At 41.3% G+C, this 19,173-nt stretch overlaps 1 protein-coding gene across 3 annotated transcripts in view; it reads left to right on the top strand.

Annotated features, from left to right (window-relative positions):
* cfap74 (cilia and flagella associated protein 74) overlaps nt 1-19,173 on the top strand; it is a 344,912-nt gene that overhangs the window by 48,321 nt on the left and 277,418 nt on the right. For all 3 annotated transcript variants that reach the window (XM_057817725.1, XM_057817734.1, XM_057817717.1), the window contains one exon: nt 12,505-12,571. In XM_057817725.1, the coding sequence (XP_057673708.1) occupies nt 12,505-12,571 (67 nt within the window). The remainder of the gene's footprint in view (nt 1-12,504; nt 12,572-19,173) is intronic.

The raw sequence follows: 19,173 nt of genomic DNA, 5'->3' as shown, positions 1-19,173 counted from the left end.
GCATCCTCCGGCCAGGTTCTCACTGTTTTTACTGTAATCCCAGCGCTCTTGATCTTTGGTGTATACAGTGGATGTAGCAGAAGAGAGAGGTGGTCTGACAGGCCCAGGTGAGGATAGACCTGGGCTCTGTATGCATCCGCTACGTTAGTGTACACCTGGTCCAAAGTTCTATCTCCTCTGGTGGCACACTTCACATTTCGGTGGAATTTGTGAAGCACTGATTTTAAATCCGTGTGATTAAAGTCCCCAGCTGCAATGAAAACGCAGTCTGGATGTGCTGCCAGGCTGTTGTGGCAGCTGCTGCTCACTTGTGCTAGCGCTAGCTTAGCGTTAGCATCGGGTGGAATGTAAACGGCGTAGATGTAAACACACGAGAATTCACGCGGGAGATAGAATGGTCGACACTTTAACAATAACAGTTCTGCCTCTGAACTACACAGTTTCTCCATTACCGTGACATTCGTGCACCAGGAGTTGTTTATGTAGATGCAAAGTCCCCCGCCGGTCTTATTACCAGAGTCCGCGGTCCTGTCGGCCCGGTAGGCGGTGCGGCTAGTTAGCTAGATAGCCGCGTCTGGAATGGAGCTGTCTAGCCAGGTCTCGGAGAAAATCAGACACGAACATTGATTTAAAGTCCTTCGCGTCGCCATCTGCAAACGTATCTCATCCAGCTTGTGACGGATCGACCTCGCGTTAGAGAGAAAGATGGTCGGCAGTGGTGGTTTGAAAGGGCTAGCCTTAAGCCGGGCCCACACGCCCCCGCGCTTGCCTCTCTTCTGCTTCCGCTCACAGCGCCTCCTCCCCCGGCCTGTTGCAGCGGGTTTCCCCGGGGATGTTCTTGCAATCTCCGGGGGGATAAAATACTCTACGGCAGTGGTCTCAAACCGGTCCTCAAAGGGCCGCAGGGGGTACTGGATTTCATTCCAACCAAACGAGACAAATACCTTTTCACCAATCTGGTTTCTTACAAGTGTAATCAGTTGATTGCAATCAGGTGCTGCTTATGTTAGTAGAAACCTCATTGGTTGAACTATTTGTGCTGGATCTGTTGGAACAAAAACCAGGACCCACTGCGGCCCTTTGTGGAGTCGGTTTGAGACCGCTGCTCTACGGACAGCCGATAATCTCCGCGCAGTTGTAGGAGTTCGTCTTTAGTGTACTGAAATGTGCAAAAACCGTGTGAAATCACACACAGCACCACCAACAAAGTGTAAACATAAAAGGAGCTCCGGGCCGCTGCGTCTGTGCGCGCCGCCATGACAAGCCTCAATGGCGTATTTGCTATATCGGGTCAACGGGTCTTCTTTGGATAGCTCGCCATCTTGTCTCTCAGTTGGAAATTTTGACTTCAACAATTTTTCAGTCGCTTCTGAATCAAGCCTTTAATCCCTAAGTTCCTTTCAGCAAAGTGGTTTTGTCACCAATATGAACAAAGCTTGAGTATAATCCGAAAATACACCCCTTTCTTTCCTCAATCAGGTGTGAGCAACAGCGGTGAAGTTTAGCGCATTCTACAAGTTTCCATGTTAGTGCATTTTGCCAATTGAGATTTTCAAAATAAAAGTCTAGCGGAAAGTTATATATATATTTTTTAATTTCAACTAAATAATTGTTAACATTTTGACCTTAGCAGGTTAAAAATCTTTTTCAAACATGGATTTTTAAACATTTTTCATTTAATGTTTAAACTATGTATTCTTTTAATGGTTGTCTTTATCAATGGAATCTTGATTTAGTGAGACTATGTTAACCTGGGTTACACCTGACTCATGTTTAGGGTCATTGTCTAGTTGAAATATTCTGCCCCTGCGCAACTTGTACTTTGTCATTGGCTCTGGAACATTGTTTGAAGAATCTGTTGGTATTGATTCGAATCCATGAGACCTACAACCTTAACAAGATTGCCAGTGATTGCGCTGGACACGTAGCCCCAACACATGATGGAACCACCACCAAATTTTACTGTGCGTAGCAAGTGTTTGTCTTGGAATGCTGTGTTCTTCATACTCCATCCATACCGCCCCTTGCTATTCCCTATAAAGGAATTCGGCCTCCCAGCTAAGCCCCCGGAACAGCGACAGCTGAACTAGAGGGCGTTGCACTGGCGCAGCTCAAGCAAGTAGGCCGGGAGGGCCAAACTCCGCGTGTTCACTCCGGTGTTAACCCTTTGCACTGACTCCAAGTTCCAAAAGTTTGGGGAAGGCTCACCGAAAACAGGTTGACAATTTATTCGTTGACAGTGATCAAACAGCAAGGCAAAACAGACGACGCAGAGGCACTACTGGATCCAGGGTCAGCAAAATAACGGATGCATCGAAATGTCCTCGAGAAGCGACAGTTCTTCGCTAAATGTTCAGTCTTTTGAAAGCTGCGGTGGAGTGGGCTGGGCGGAAGGCGTGCCTGGGTGTTGTCTTTGGATCCTCTTTCTGTGGCAGGTTTGGGCGATCAAGTTCGTGTCATCTTTCGTGCCTGGGTTGTGGTTGCCACGACAACTGGGGTTCGGCATGCATTGATGTCTAAGGCTTCGAGCTATCAATATGTTACCTTGGTAGGGCGGGGGTGTTCTGACCCCACCGAAGAGCTGATGACGTTTTTTCGTCGCTTATCAGGCGAAGGCTGATAAGCTGCTTCGTTTTACTGTGTCAAAGGGCATGGAGTGAAGTCTGCCTACACTATGATTAAATGTTTTGCTATAATAAATGTGTTAGACTAATGCAAACAGTGATACGGTATCTGCGAGAAAAGTAACTATACCCTTCACCTAGTAATTTAATTTTTCCTATTCCAAAATGAGGCTGGTTTATCCAGATGTGCTTTGGCCTACCTCAAGCAACTCTTTGTGGCATGTGCACAAAAAAGGCTTCATCCGTCTGCATTACTCTCCCATTCAGCTCATTCATCTCATTGTGCAAACAACACTGAATACCTGAAAGTTGCACAGTGACACCATCTGCAGCAAAATTATGTTTGTAGTTCTTTGGAGCTGGTCTGTGGTTCAATTTGACTCTTCTCACCATCCTCTGCCTCTGCTTAGCCGAGATTTTACTTGGCCTGCCGATCTTAATTTAACTGTGCCTGAGGTCTTCCATTTCCTTACTATGTTCCTCACAGTGGAAACTAACAGCTGAAATGTCTGTGACAGCTTTTTGTATCATTCCCCTAAACCAGGGGTCGGGAACCTATGGCTCGCGAGCCATATCTGGCTCTTTTGACGGCCGCATCCAAAAAAAAAAAAAAAAAAAAAAAAAAGCTTAGTTATACTCCTTAGTTGACTTGAAAACGGCGACGATCCCCGGCGACTAGATAGCCGGTTCGCAGTTATTTTAGTGGGAAAGTGGCAAACATACATGTCGTTGCGTCTATGTATTTATCTGTCTATCAATCGCATTGACAACGCAGATGAGGCAGACACTGATCGAGTGGGGTCGCTATTTTGCTGTCAAAAAGAGCGGCCGATGTGCGCACGTGCGTAGTCATTTTCCCACGGTTTTAGTTTCGTTTTCCCGCTCATTTTAGAAACCCTTTTGAGAAGATGGCAAAAAGAAAAAAAGACGAGGAGTATCGTACTTTTCAGCAGGAATGGACAGAGGAATCTGCCTTTGTGGAGAGAGTAGGTTCTGCGGTGTGTCTAATATGCAATGATAAAATTGCATCTATGAAAAGGTCAAATATAAAGCAGCACTTCGACACCTGCCATACAATATTTGCATCGAAATATCTAGCGGGGGACAACAGGAAGAAAGCATGTCAAGAACTTCTTACAAGAGTGCAAGTTAGTCAGTAGCAACTCCGCGTTTGGACCAAACAAGGTGATTGGAATTCGGCTAGTTTTGCTGGCGCTTTAGCAATTGTGAGAAACGGGAAGCCATTTACAGATGGGGAGTACACCAAAGCAATCATGCTTGATGCTGCCAATGAACTTTTTGCCGACTTCTGGTAAAGACAAGATTATTAAACGGATAAAAGACATGCCCGTGTCAGCAAGAACTGTTCACGATCGTACCATAATGATGTCAAATCAAATTGAGGCAACGCATGAAGGACATAAATTCGGCTCCATTTTTTTCACTCGCTTTGGATGAGACAACGGACATAAGCAATTTATCACAGTTCAGCGTGATCGCAAGGTATGTTGTCAGTGACGAACTACATGAGGAAAGTCTGGCAGTTTTGGCTATGCAAGGGACAACAAGAGTGGAGGATTTATTCAAATCCTTCATTGAGTTCGCTAAAGAAAAAAATCTACCAATGGACAAATTTGTTTCGGTGTGCACTGATGGTGCTCCGTGTATGGTTGGAAAAAACAGAGGATTCGTGTCGTTTCTTTGTGAACATGAAAAGAGACGTATCCTAAGTTTCTGAAAGCCTGCATGACGCTTAACCTCATCAAGTCTCAACCAGACTACAAAGCCATCAGCAACACCATGCAGCACCAGATGTCGCATTAATGGTAAGAAATACTCATCATTGATTACGAACAGCATAACAATCTTATTAAAAAGAATTCAGAGACTTATTGTACTTTAAAAATGTTGAAATTACATAAAATGCACACATTACTCGTATTTTTAGTTTTAAACAAATTGTATGGCTCCCACGGAATTACATTTTAAAAAATGTGGTGTTTATGGCTCTCTCAGCCAAAAAGGTTCCCGACCCCTGCCCTAATCTATAGTGTTGAATAATATTTTCTTTAAGATAGTTTGACGGCTGTTTCGAGGCTCGCGTGTATCCACTCTACAGAGATGATGCAAAGAGGAGAACAATTTGCAATTTGTCACCTTAAATACCATTTTTCATGATAGGCTTTACCTATGTGTGTAGGTGAAGGTCAGTCAGCTTATCAAAGAAATTTTTAGTTCCAAAAATTAGGATGAAAGATTTTCTAATCAATATAAAGACAAGGGTGCCCAAATTTATGCACCAGCCTTTTTTTGTTGTTGTTGTTGAAATAATTATTACACACTATCTGTTTATCCTATAAACTTCATTTCAGTTCTCAATTATTACAGTGTTCATCTGCTATATGATATATTTAATAACTGAAATTTTTGTTCCAAATAATCAGGGATTTACAAATCAAAATCCTAAAAATGATCAGGGGCGCCCAAACTTTTGTATACCACCGTATTTGTATTAACAGTGGGGAGAACAAGTATTTGATACACTGCCGATTTTGCTGGTTTTCCCACTTGCAAAGCATGTAGAGGTCTGTAATTTGTATCACAATCACGTTGTATGATTTTTAAATAATAAATTTGCATTTAATTGCATGAAATAAGTATTTGATACATCACAAAAATCAAACTTAACATTTGGTACAGAAAACTTTGTTTGCTATTACAGATACCAAATGTTTCCTGTAGTCCTTGACAAGGTTTCCATACACTGCAGCAGGGATTTTGGCCCACTCCTCCATGCAGATCTTCTCCAGAGCCTTCAGGTTTCGGGGCTGCTGCCGGGCAACACGGACTTTCAGCTCCCTCCATAGATTTTCTATCGGGTTCAGATTTGGTGACTGGCTAGGCCACTCCAGGACCTTAAGATGCTTCTTACGGAGCCACTCTTTAGTTGCCTTGGCTGTGTGCTTTGGGTCGTTGTCATGCTGGAAGACCCAGCCACGACCCATTTTCAGGGCTCTCACTGAAGGAAGGAGGTTGTCAGCCAAGATCTGGCGATACATACCCCCATCCATCCTCCCCTCTATACGGTGCAGTCGTCCTGTACCCTTGGCAGAGAAGCAGCCCCAAAAAATGATGTTTCCTCCTCCATGTTTCACGGTTGGGATGGTGTTCTTGGGGTTGTACTCATCCTTCTTTTTCCTCCAAATATGATGAGCCGAGTTTAGACCAAAAAGTTAAATTTTGGTCTCATCCGACCACATGACCTTCTCCCATTGCTCCTCTGGATCATCCAGATGGTCAGTGGCAAACTTCAGACGTGTCTGGTCATGCACTGGCTTCAGCAGTGGGACCTTGCGTGCGCTGTAGAATTTTAATCCATGACGGCGTAATGTGTTTCCGATGGTTTTCTTCGAGACTGTGGTTCCAGCTCTCTTCAGGTCATTGACCAGGTCCTGCCGTGTAGTTCTGGGCTGATCCCTCCCCTTCCTCATGATCAGTTATGCCCCACGAGGTGAGATCTTGCATGGAGCCCTAGAACGAGGCAGATTGACCGTCAACTTGAACTTCTTCCATTTTCTAATAATCGCTCCAACAGTTGTTACCTTCTCACCAAGCTGCTTGCTTATTATCCTGTAGCCCATCCCAGCCTTGTGCAGGTCTATTTTTTTTTATCCCTGATGTCCTTACACAGCTATTTGGTCTTGGCCATTGTGGATAGGTTGGAGTTGTTTGTTTGAGCATGTGAACAGGTGTCTTTTATACAGGTAACAAGTTCAAACAGGTGCAGTTACTTCCGGTAATGAGTGGAAAACAGGAGGGGTTCTTAAAAAAGAACTAAGAGCCGAAATATTTACTAGCTGGTAATGTATCAAATACTTATTTCATGCAGTTATATACAAATTTATTATTTAAAAATTATACAATGATTTTCTGGATTTTTGTATTAGATTCTGTCCCTCACAGTTGAAGAGAACTTATGATACAAATTACAGACCTCTACATGGCTTGCAAGTGGGAAAACCAGCAAAATCGGCAGTGTATCAAATACTTGTTCTCCCCACTGTAAGTCACATGAAATGAAAAACACAAACATACATGAGGAATCATTTGAACCCGATCCTCTCTGCAGATCATCTCCAAATCCTGGAGGTGTTGAGGAACTCAAAGCTTCAGTTCAGTTCATATTTTGTTAGGTTTTAGTTCATCCAATTTTCATTCTTGTTATATGGTCAAACAACATCTAATTATATTGTGCAAAAAACAATGAAATTATCAATATAAAAACTAGATTATTGTAAGCTCTTAAAACTTATAATGAAGATGTGGCGTCAGCTTGTGCAGCGTGAAAACTCCTGTATGGCCTCATTTGCAGCGCTTTATATAGTGCTGTCATAGGCTTTTTCCGACTTTGTCTCATTCGGCGTTTAATCCCCAGTGAACTGTTCTATTTTACTTGGCGTGCCTCTTCATATCACGTCTTAAAACTAGAACAGAAGAATGATACTCGCAGGATGAGAATTACCCAAAAGTAGAATGAGAGAGAAAAATTTGGATGAAACTGTCATTTCAATTTAGCGTCTGAGTGCTTGCGCTAGGGCTGGGCGATATTGCCTCAAAATAAATAAATATTTTTCTGTGGTTAACATTTTAATTGAACAAAAGAATTTAGCTTCCATTTGGTAAGCAGAATCCGTGCATAAGGGCAGATGTGACTACAGTAGTGGCTTACCACCATCAAGTGTGAAGTGAAAGAGTAACGCAATGTTAACCTTCTTTGAGGGTCTGAAAAAAGGCAGGGCAACGGACATGATTGGCTGGCGAGGCGTTTTCCAGGGGCTTGGATTAGTCCTAAATTGGAGGACGCGACTCGCTGACTGGTTTAGGTTTGTTTTAAGAGTGTTTGTATTCAGTTTTATTGATTTGGGTGAATACACTGCCCTCTGCTTGCAACAGTGAATATGACATAACTCATTGAACCTAGCTGAATCCAGCTGCTCCATGTTAAAGTGATCCTTTACTTTAAATACATATAGGCTCTGATAAACCACAATTGTTCTCTTGTACTAAAATATGTTTTAGGAACACATAAAATGTTAAATCAATGGCAATATTTTATAATATTTACTACATATTTTGACCGTTAGTTGGCGCCGTGGTTTGCGTGCTCGCAGTGATGACGTCACTGGGATCTTTCCAAATGTGTAGCGTGTTCAACAATTGCTTATTGCTGCCTAAACTCGCGAAGTAAAATGCCACGATGTGCTGCTTTTGGATGCAATTTCCAGTCAAATGGAAACAAGGGGAGTGAAGTGAGTGGTCAAGGTGGAATTATTATTTTTAGTGAATAAATGTGCACAAGTGGAAGCTTATCCCCCTTTTTGGTCCCTGTATGCACGTATCCTACCGACCCCGCGTTACAACTGGCGCCCGAACATTTTTCCTGGATCCTCAGTCATGTAAGGGATCCGTCTATTTTCTGGATTTGACGGTCCCACTGCGTCTGCAATATTGGTTTCGGATCTGTCTATTTTTTTTATTCACCGGTCCCACAGCGGCTTTTCGGATCAGTCTATTTTGTGGAATCAACGGCCTGCTCGCGGCTGACACATTGCCATGGGATCGGTCTAATTCATGGATCTTCGAGTGAGTAAAAAAACGCGGATTTGGATTACAATTGCTATCTTTTTTGTTGACTATTCTTCGTTGGAGTTGTCCCCAAATCATACCAAATAATCAAAGCACTATGGCACACTACAGTGACGACAGTGACTCTGACATGGACCTTACAACAATGTTGGCGTTCGTCAGAGAACGCGTGTTTGCGTACTGCTGAGCTCCCGAGTGAAGAGTGGTCAAGGTGGAAATATTTTTTGTGAATAAAATTTGCATAGGTGGAAGCTTCTCCCCTTTTTGGTACTTTTATACACGTATCCTACCTACCACGCGTTACAATGTACAAGACATGGATTACACAATGTGTGCTCTTTGGCCTGTACTGTATGTAAAGCACACGGCAGCTCTGGATGCTAACAATCTACATAATTATATTGGGATAAGTATGAAAACGCAATATGCTTACCTTGAATATCTGCTAATAAAACCGGAGTTCCCAAAAGCATACACTCTCGCTCCCAACCGGAGTTCCCAGCAGCATACGCGCTCTCGCTCTGTTGTCATTGAGACTTTTGCCCAACTTTTGTCTTATCAGGTATTTGCTGCGCGCATTTTTCCCTGAAGCTCGTTTTGTGAATGACCGACAGTGCTGTCCTGCTCCTCACTTTTCAGATCTGGTTGAAATAGGAAGGCTAGAACTGACGATATGTTGGGAAAGCTAACGAGTGAGACGCTGGAATTTTGGCAACGAGCCCGGTGACGTCATGCACTGCTACGTAACAAGAATGGTGACCTATCACTTAAAATAATTTTACAAAGTATTAAAACAAAAACATTAAGAGGGGTTTTAATATTTTAAATTATTATAACTCATACTAACATTTATCTTTCAAGAATTACTTGTCTTAAAAATAGAGGATTCCTTTAAAACCAAAATTTTTTTGTTTGAGCTAATATTTTTTTTATGCATTCATAATTTAGTTTGTTGGTCAATTTAGCCATTTGGTGGCAATATGTGAACGATTTGTTACGAGCATTCAAAAAAAAAAAAAAAAAAACAAATGTTAGCATTTTATAGCATTTAATCTAGTGGACTTTTGCTATGCAAGTTAGCCAAATGTTCCCTTGTTGTACTTAGATCCTAATTTATGTTTTTTTTTTAAATACCATTTGAGGCTAATCTCGGGTATTTTCATTTATTTGTAAATGAAAGTGCAATTCTGCATCGTTTGAAGAGACACTCGGGATTTTTATTTTGTATTCGCATTTAATGCTCTTTCAAATTTGCAATCTTAGCAAGCCTTTGTTTTACATCTGCTAAAGTTTATTCTGCAACACATTAAATGTTCCTAATCCGACTATTCAATTTTTAGAACTGACTAGTTAATAGAATTATCGACTACTAAAATAATCACATACCTGTCAACCCGAGGCCGTTGGTAATCTTGCAAATAGTGACGTATGCCCTTACAAATTGGTGACTAATCTTACAACGTCGTAAAAAGCGTGCAATATAAAACAAAAATAAAACTCAATTTTTAAAATAATATGAATTCATTGGTAATATTGCTACATACAGTGCCCTCCATAATTATTGGCACCCCGGGTTAAGATGTGTTTTTTTAGCTTCTAATATATTTTTTTTAATTCAAATAATATGGGACCTTCATTGAAAAAAAGAGAAAAAATCCAACCTTCAATACAAGTGCATTTATTCAGTGGGGAAAAAATCCCACTTAAAGAAATAATTATTTGACATCAAATAATGTGTGCCACAATTATTAGCACCCCTGGTGTTAATGCTTTGTACAACCCCCTTTTGCCAACAAAACAAGGTCTGGGGACTGAGATGGCCAGGGGAGGAGCTTGATTTTGTGTCTGGTGAACCATTTCTGTGTAGATTTGGCCATATGTTTAGGGTCATTGTCTTGCTGAAAGACCCAGTGACAACCCATCTTGAGCTTTCGGGCAGAGGGCAGCAGATTTTGATTTTAAAATGTCCTGGTATTTCAAAGCATTCATGATGCCATGCACCCTAACAAGGTTCCCAGGGCCTTTGGAAGCGAAACAGCCCCACAGCATCACTGACCTACCCCAATACTTCACAGTGGGTATGAAGTGCTTTTCAGCATGCGCATCTTTCGTGGCACGCCAGACCCACTTAGAGTGTTTGGTTCCAAAAAGCTCAATTTTGGTCTCTTCTGACCAAAGCACACGCGCTTTAGTCAGCTGAGACAGATGAGGCATCATGAATGCTTTGAAATACCAGGACATTTTAAATCAAAATCTGTTGCCCTCTGCCCGAAAGCTCAAGATGGGTTGTCACTGGGTCTTTCAGCAAGACAATGACCCTAAACATATGGCCAAATCTACACAGAAATGGTTCACCAGACACAAAATCAAGCTCCTCCCATGGCCATCTCAGTCCCCAGACCTTGTTTTGTTGGCAAAAGGGGGTTGTACAAAGTATTAACAATTAACTGTCGGCTACAGTCAGGAAAATTTGGAGCCACCTAGCCTAGCATTTTGAACGTACGGCGTACACATTTAAAAATCAGTGCTCACTTGTACAAATTAATCCGAAACCGTACAACTTGACAGGGGTGTAATCGATAGCTGCACCCCTGTACAAAGATAATAACAAAAGCAACAACAACAAGAAAAAACTGGAAAAAAAGGATTTTATGGTTAACATAAATATTTGGGGTCACTTCAATAAAGCAAATCAAGATTTCCCTGGGAGCAATGTCCACTTCAGGATACATTTAGAAAATAGTCATGAAAAGATTCACGATATGAACTAATGCCTAAATATTGTCGTGGGTGAAACTATTCAATAGAGACCTGTGATAATATGTGACAGAAGCATCAGATAATGTTGGAAACATCAGAGAACTGTACACAATAATTTGCATCAATGTACCAATGCATTCACAACTTTTTCAGAGAAACAAAAAACTGCTTTTTTGATGTCCACAAGTTGCACAATGTCATGAAGACTGTGCGAGTAGTTTTGAGAAGTTCATTTGTCATCACCATCAATGGCAATGGGAACCATAGACAGAAAGAATTGTAGTTCTTTAAAAATAAATGTTAATATGAATTATAATAATTTCATATTCAAACCACTCGATTTCATTTTTATAAAATTTGGTAAATTAAGTAGTAGGTCGTCATTGTTTTTGATAACGCAATGCACTCTGCGCGGTGACGTCACTGGGCAGCGCTGCCATAATTCCCCAGTGTCACTCGTTAGCTACATGTCATCGGTTCTGCCCATCCAATTTGGACCCGAGCAGAAAAGTGATGAGCAGGGCAGCACTGCCAATATTTCACAAAACGAGCAGCAAATTAAAAGAAGGTCTCTAACGGGATTAGAGTCTAGGTTTCCCGTGCGGCAGATGAGCGCGTAGACTACAGGACTAAGGGAAATATTTCTGCGAGACGTTAGGGTCATGATTTTCCTTATAAAGTAATCGCAACCCACATGCATTGTCTGTCTGTGTGGTAAAACCTGAAAGGGAAACACAACTGAAAAGAAAGTGCAGCTGACTTGTCCACGGAATTAGAAAATGCGGCTCACTACAGACGGCAAGCAGACAACAGTAACATAGGGATTGGGTAAAAAGGTTTATTGAACACACACAAAAATGCGATCGCGAAAAGGGAGACACAAAAAGGGTCCGTCACAGGAGGTCGGGATCAATTTTTTAAAAAAAATGAGGGAAAACTGTGGTGAGAGGCAGACAAACGAAAAAGAAAAAAAAAAAGTAATGTGCAACTACCAATGAAGGGATATACAAACGGTCAAATGGCAGCAAGTCAGCATCTCAGCATGTCGCCTAGGATCGGTTTAAAGAAACTGCTGATGAGCTGGAATTGGATGCAGATACAATGTTGGGAACTCATCCCACAGCTCTGTAACAAAACAATCTGACCAGCAGCAGAATGTGTCAAATTATTCCAGTTGTTATACTAGCTTCGCTTGCTAGCTAGCACAGCTATTCTCCCAGTCCAAGCTAACCGCGTCATTACCCCCAGTGTGCATTGCGCACGTAAAACATGGCGCCCTCAGTAGGTCAAAACATGTACTAAATATTATAGATTCTTAAATCAATGCCAATAATATACGTGTTTCTAATAACATATTTTCGTAAAAGAGAACAACAGTGGCTTATTAGAGCCTACATGTCTTTAATTGCGAGGTTCCCTTTAAAAACGATTAAGCTCTTCATTGTTTATTAACTTTGATTTTTTTTTTCAACAGCTTTCAACCTCCTGGTCCTTTATCGACTGGGATGTCATGTGAGATGCACATTACTTTCCACCCTTCGGTCAGTAACCAAGTGACAGTGGTACCTCAAAATACGAAATGAATTCAGTCTGTAGTGGCTTTCGTATCATTAAATGCGTTTTACACGTAAATCACCTAATTTGTTCCAAGCACTAGGAAAAACACCATAAGGGTAAAACCAGATTAAAATACGAGCCAAATACATTTGAATCATTCAATGTACGTACCATGTTTTATATTGTTTGTTGTGTGTTTTCAGTCTTAATCGGACACTTAAAGCGGGTTATGTTTTGGACGTGTGCAAACGCTAGCTAATGCATGCTAACCATTTGTATAGGTGTTATATCAGTACTAGCAGTGAAGAAGAAAAAAAGGTGATTTTCTTTTGTAGCAAGTTCTTTAATTCTCCTCATGAACAGAAGATGACGACGTACAATTCAGGAACAAAAAGAAAGCTATTATCACCTAAGCGAAATATATTTGGACAATTTCGGGTCCATTTTGCAATAAATGGGGGGGCTGCGTGACATCATCACTCAAAATTAGCACTAGAACTACCTAGGAGGGATCAATTGTTCTAAATCACTTTCATAACCAGAGAAGGATCATTTGATCCTAATGAGCATATCTTTTGTGAGAAATATGGTCCTCATTAGTCATTCCCATTCACTCTCGCAAAACCACAGGGTTGGATTGCTCCAATTTGCATCTTGAGTGTTTGCAGTGCAGGGGTGCCTTGGCTGATGGGGGAAGGGTAAACTGGTGTTATTCTAGCTGGCCGGTTGTCACTTTCAAACTCATAAGGCAGGTTGTGGTGAAAAAGCCACCATAAAATAGACCAAACTACTGACAGAATGTGACTTTTCTTTTTACTTGTCCCTTCAACTCTTACAGTTTTATCATCTGTGTAAACCAAATAGAACATACTAGTCAGGTTTTCTTTTCTTTCTTTCTTTCTATTCTTTTTTTTTTCTTCATGCATGGAACCATACAATATGTCTTACATATAATGTATGTGTGTGTAAACTGTATGGAGACAGAAAGGTGCCATTGGATTGTTGTCTGAGGCAACGAACAGCTTTGGAGGTCATTTTCTCTTCCCCTTCAAAATAGGCTTGTCCAGTTCGACAAAACATTAGTTGCTTGTCAGATAGTGGACCGCCCAGGACAAACGTTTACATCTTCCAAAAGCTGCAGTTTGCCTACACTGCTGGCCAAAAGTAATGGCACCCCTGCAATTGTGTCAAATAATGCTCAATTACTCCCAGAACATGATTGTAATTACAAATGCTTTGGTAGTAATATATTCATTTATTTTGCTTGCAATGAAAAAAACACAAAAGAGAATGAAAAAAAAAAAAAAATCAAATCATTATTATTTTATACAAAACTCAAAAAATGGGCCGGACAAAAGTATTGGCACGCTCAGCCTGATTCTGGGTTGCACAACCTTTAGACAAAATAACTGTGAACAACCGCTTCCAGTATCCATCAATGAGTTTCTTAAAATGATCTGCTGGAATTTTAGACCATTCTTTGGCCAACAGCTCCAGGTCTCCCCTGGCACCCGTGCAATTCTGTCAGATAATGCTCAATTTCTCCCAGAAAATGATTGCAATTTAGAAATGCTTTGGTAGTAATTAGGGTTGTTCCGATCATGTTTTTTGCTCCCGATCCGATTCCGATCGTTTTAGTTTTAGTATCTGCCGATCCCGATATTTCCCGATCCGATTGCTTTTTTGCTCCCGATTCAATTCCAATCATTCCCGATAATTTTTCCCGATCATATACATTCTGGCAATGCATTGAGAAAAAAATGAATAAAACTCAGACGAATATATACATTCAACATACAGTACATAAGTACTGTATTTGTTTATTATGACAATAAATCCTCAAGATGGCATTTACATTATTAACATTCTTTCTGTGAGAGGGATCCATGGATAGAAAGACTTGTGACTTTGTGTATTGTGACTAAATATTGCCATCTAGTGTATTTGTTGAGCTTTCAGTAAATGATACTGTAGCCATGCCCAAATGCATGATGGGAAGTGGAACCATGACTGTGCGTAGTGCTACCAATTGATATATCTTCTCTGAGTTGGGAAATAACATAAGGTGTTAAGAAAAAGATCAATTGCTGCCTTGCTTCCCCACATTGCTTCCCATGATATTTCTAATCATAGGGAGAGGGATTGTAAGGCTTTAGTCAATTAAAAAAATGCTCCAAAGGCTGCCAATTTCATTCTACTCATTTTACCTGCCTTTTATCCCTATACATAGGTAAAACGGCGCCATTGCAGATTGAGCGCGACAGTGCATGAGTGGGTAAATCAAATCTCCCAAAAATAGGCCGGACAAAAGTATTGGCACCCTTTGAAAAATCAAGTGATGTTTCTCCAATTTGTGTAATTAACAGCACCTGTTACTTACCTGTGGCACATAACAGGTGGTGGCAATAACTAAATCACACTTGCAGCCAGTTAAAATGGAATAAAATTGAGTCAACCTCCGTCAGCATCTGAATGATAAGGGACTCTATGGCAGGATACCCACGAACACCCCACTTCTGACCACCATTCTTCATGAAAAATGTGCCAATCACCTCATTTTTTAACCACGGACAGCCTGGCTTTTTTGGAGACACAAAAAAGCCAGGCTGAAGTTTGCCAAAACTTACCTGAGAAAGCCAAAAACGTTATGGAAGAATGTTCTCTGGTCAGATGAGACAAAAGTAGAGCTTTTTGGGAAAAGGCATCAACATAGAGTTTACAAAACTAGGCCTTCAAAGAAAAGAACATGGTCCCCACAGTCAAACCTGGCAGAGGTTCCCTGATGTTTTGGGGTTGCCTCTGGCACTGGACTGCTTGACCGTGTGCATGGCATTATGTAGTCACTTTGGTATCGGGATCATTTTGATGCCTTTCTGGTATTTCTATATAGCTCAGAAAAACCCGGTGGTTCGAGTGTTAGTGTCTCAATATCTCAAAACGATAGCAACATAAATAAAAATTACATTGACTTCATTATCAGTTGATGAGACAGTTCCTACAGACATTGCCCCACGGCTTCCTGTAGGGGGCCAGGCAGAGCGTTTTGGCGGCTTTCGCTGCGATAAACTCAAAACACGGTGCGTACTAACGCTGGATTTTTGGGGAAACAGGTCGAACGTTTTAGTGCATGCAAGCAGGCAGTCTCAAGAGTGATTTGTTCAAGGATTCAAGGTAATTACTGTATTATGATAAATAGCATCATACATGCACTTTGAAACGTGGAAAAAATGAAAGAATTAGCGTAACTTAAGCTTGAAATATTTACGTAAAATGATCACTGCCCGTTCTTTTTTTTTTTTTTTTACCAAGAATCTATTCTAGACTATTTTACGTTTATACCTATAGAAATTCCAGGGTTTACGCATTTATTTACAAGAATGTTCAACTTATTTGGTGATTTTTTGTGCATCTAGTGTAAAATCTGAGAATTTTATAGCCATTTTAAGATTTGTTATAAATAAAACTTAAAAATCCTAATTATTTTTTTATTTTACCAGGGAACGACTTTGAATTTTTGATGCCGCTGCTCATGTATATGCCTAAGGGAGGTGCTTGTTTTGGTTGTAGGTCGCTAGTGCCTTTGGTTTTGGAAATATTTGAATGTTAAGTTTTTGAAAATAGGACCCCTAAGGAGCGGCCCCGCGTCCCATTTCCCGTCAACTGATAGTGAAGTCTATGAAAATTCTTACAGCATAAACGTTTGACACCATTTTTTGCCAGTGCTATTAAAAATGGAGGCATGGTTGACCTCAGATTGACTTATGAAAGAATTGTAACTATCTCAAAAACGATAGCTGCACAAAATAAAAATTCTTGGCACAAACCTAGCACAAACGAATGACATAATTTCTCTATAAATATGCGTCTGATGGGGGGCCAACTTCACAGAGGTGACAGCAGCATACAGTGGGGCAAATAAGTATTTAGTCAACCGCTAATTGTGCAAGTTCTCCCCCTTGAAAATATTAGAGAGGCCTGTAATTGTCAACATGGTTAAACCTCAACCATGAGAGACAGAATGTTGAAAAAAACAGAAAATCCCATTGTTTGAGTTTTAAAGAATCTATTTGCAAATCATGGTGAAAAATAAGTACAATGGGGAGAGCAAGTATTTGATACACTGCCAATGGGTTTTCCCGTATCAAATACTTGTTCTCCCCACTTTATCTGGTCAATCCCAAAAGTTCATCTCAATACTTTGTTATGTACCCTTTGTTGGCAATAACGGAGGCCAAACATTTTCTGTAACTCTTCACAAGCTTTTCACACACTGTTGCTGGTATTTTGGCCCATTCCTCCATACAGATCTCCTCTAGAGCAGTGATGTTTTGGGGCTGTCGTTGGGCAACACGGACTTTCAACTCCCTCCGCAGATTTTCTACGGGGTTGAGACTTGGAGACTGGCTAGGCCACTCCAGGACCTTGAAATGCTTCTTACGAAGCCACTCTTTTGTTGCCCTGGCTGTGTGTTTGGGATCATTGTCATGCTGAAAGACCCAACCACATCTCATCTTCATTGCCCTTCGATACATGGCCCCATTCATTCTTTCCTTTACACAGATCAGTCGTCCTGGTCCCTTTGCAGAAAAACAGCCCCAAAGCATAATGTTTCCACTCCCGTGCTTCACAGTGGGTATGGTGCAATTCAGTATTCTTTTTCCTCCGGACAAAAGAACCTGTGTTTCTACCAAAAAGTTATATTTTGGTTTCATCTGACCATAACATATTCACCCAGTCCTCTTCTGGATCATCCAAATGCTCTCTAGCGAACCGCAGACGGGCCTGGATGTGTCCTGGCTTCAGCAGGGGGACACGTCTGGCAGTGCAGGATTTGAGTCCCTGGCAGGGCATTGTGTTACTGATAGTAGCCTTTGTTACTATGGTCCCAGCTCTCTGTAGGTCGTTCACTAGGTCCCCTCGTGTGGTTCTGGGATTTTTGCTCCCCGTTCTTGTTATCATTTTGACGCCACGGGGTGTGGAGGCAGTTGAAAGTCCGTGTTGCCCAACGACAGCCCCTAAACATCACTGCTCTAGAGGAGATCTGCATGGAGGATTGGGCCAAAATACCAGCAACAGTGTGTGAAAAGCGTGTGAAGAGTTTCAGAAACGTTTGAACTCCGTTATTGCCAACAAGGGGTACATAACAAAGTACTGAGATTTAACCTTTGGTATAGACCAAATACTTATTTTCCACCATGATTTGCAAATAAATTCTTTGATAATCAAACAATGTGATTTTTCTGTTTTTTTTCCACATTCTGTCTTTCATGGTTGAGGTTTACCCATGTTGACAAATACAGGCCTCTCTAATATGTTCAAGTGGGAGAACTTGCACAATTAGTGGTTGACTAAATACTTATTTGCCCCACTGTATGTGAAAATGATGACATGAAAGTACCTCCGTGAAGTTGGCCCCCCATCAGACGCAAATTTATATAAAAATTATGTCAATCGTTTGTGCTATGATTGTGCTTGTTTGTGCTGCAAAAAGTTTCGTTTGTGCCATCATCGTTTTGCAGTTATTAAACATTGTTTTTTAGGTCATCCAGAGTTCACCCAGCCCCCTATCTGCGGCGGAATGGAACCCCGGTGGTGTCATTTGATTCTGCCTCGTTAGTGCTGGATTGTGCTGCAAAAAGTTTTGTTTGAACTGCTACGGTTTTCGAGATATTCATAAAAATTTCTAGTGATGACGTCACGCGCAAACCCCCATCTGCGGTGGAATGGAACGGCGATGATGCCATTTTTTTCTTCGTCGTTAGTGCTGGTTTGTGCTGCAAAAAGTTTCGTTTGTGCCATCATCGTTTTGCAGTTATTAAACATTGTTTTTTAGGTCATCCAGAGTTCACCCAGCCCCCCATCTGCGGCGGAATGGAACCCCAGTGGTGTCATTTGATTCTGCCTCGTTAGTACTGGATTGTGCTGCAAAAAGTTTTGTTTGAACTGCTACGGTTTTCGAGATAATCATAAAAATGTCTAGTGATGACGTCACGCGCAGCCCCCCATCTGCGGTGGAATGGAACGGCGATGATGCCATTTTTTTCTTCGTCGTTAGTGCTGGATTGTGCTGCAAAAAGTTTTGTTTGAACTGCTACGGTTTTCGAGATACTCATAAAAATGTCTAGTGATGACGTCACGCGCAGCCCCCCATCTGCGGCGGAATGGAACGGCGATGATGCCATTTCTTTCTTCGTCGTTAGTGCTGGATTGTGCTGTAAAAAGTTTTGTTTGAACTGCTACGGTTTTCGAGATATTCATAAAAATGTCTAGTAATGACGTCACGCGCAGCCCCCCATCTGCGGCGGAATGGAACGGCGATGATGTAATTTCTGTCTTCGTCTTTAGTGCTGGATTGTGCTGTAAAAAGTTTTGTTTGAACTGCAGTTTTCGAGATATTCATAATAGAGCGTAGTTCGGGCCTAAAAAATCCAGCCCGACCCGACACGGCCCGCTGGTATTGAGGCCCGACCCGGCGCGAGCCCGATCAATTAACTAGATTTGCAGGCCCGAGCCCGAAAAACCTGTTTTTTAAAATTTATTTATTTGTTGGAGTGACGCGGGAAAAAAAACGCAGCAGCAATTTATT

Source organism: Corythoichthys intestinalis, chromosome 2 (assembly GCF_030265065.1).
Source record: "Corythoichthys intestinalis isolate RoL2023-P3 chromosome 2, ASM3026506v1, whole genome shotgun sequence".
In the NCBI taxonomy this organism is placed as follows: Eukaryota; Metazoa; Chordata; class Actinopteri; order Syngnathiformes; family Syngnathidae; genus Corythoichthys; species Corythoichthys intestinalis.
This window is presented reverse-complemented; position numbering and strand designations above follow the sequence as displayed.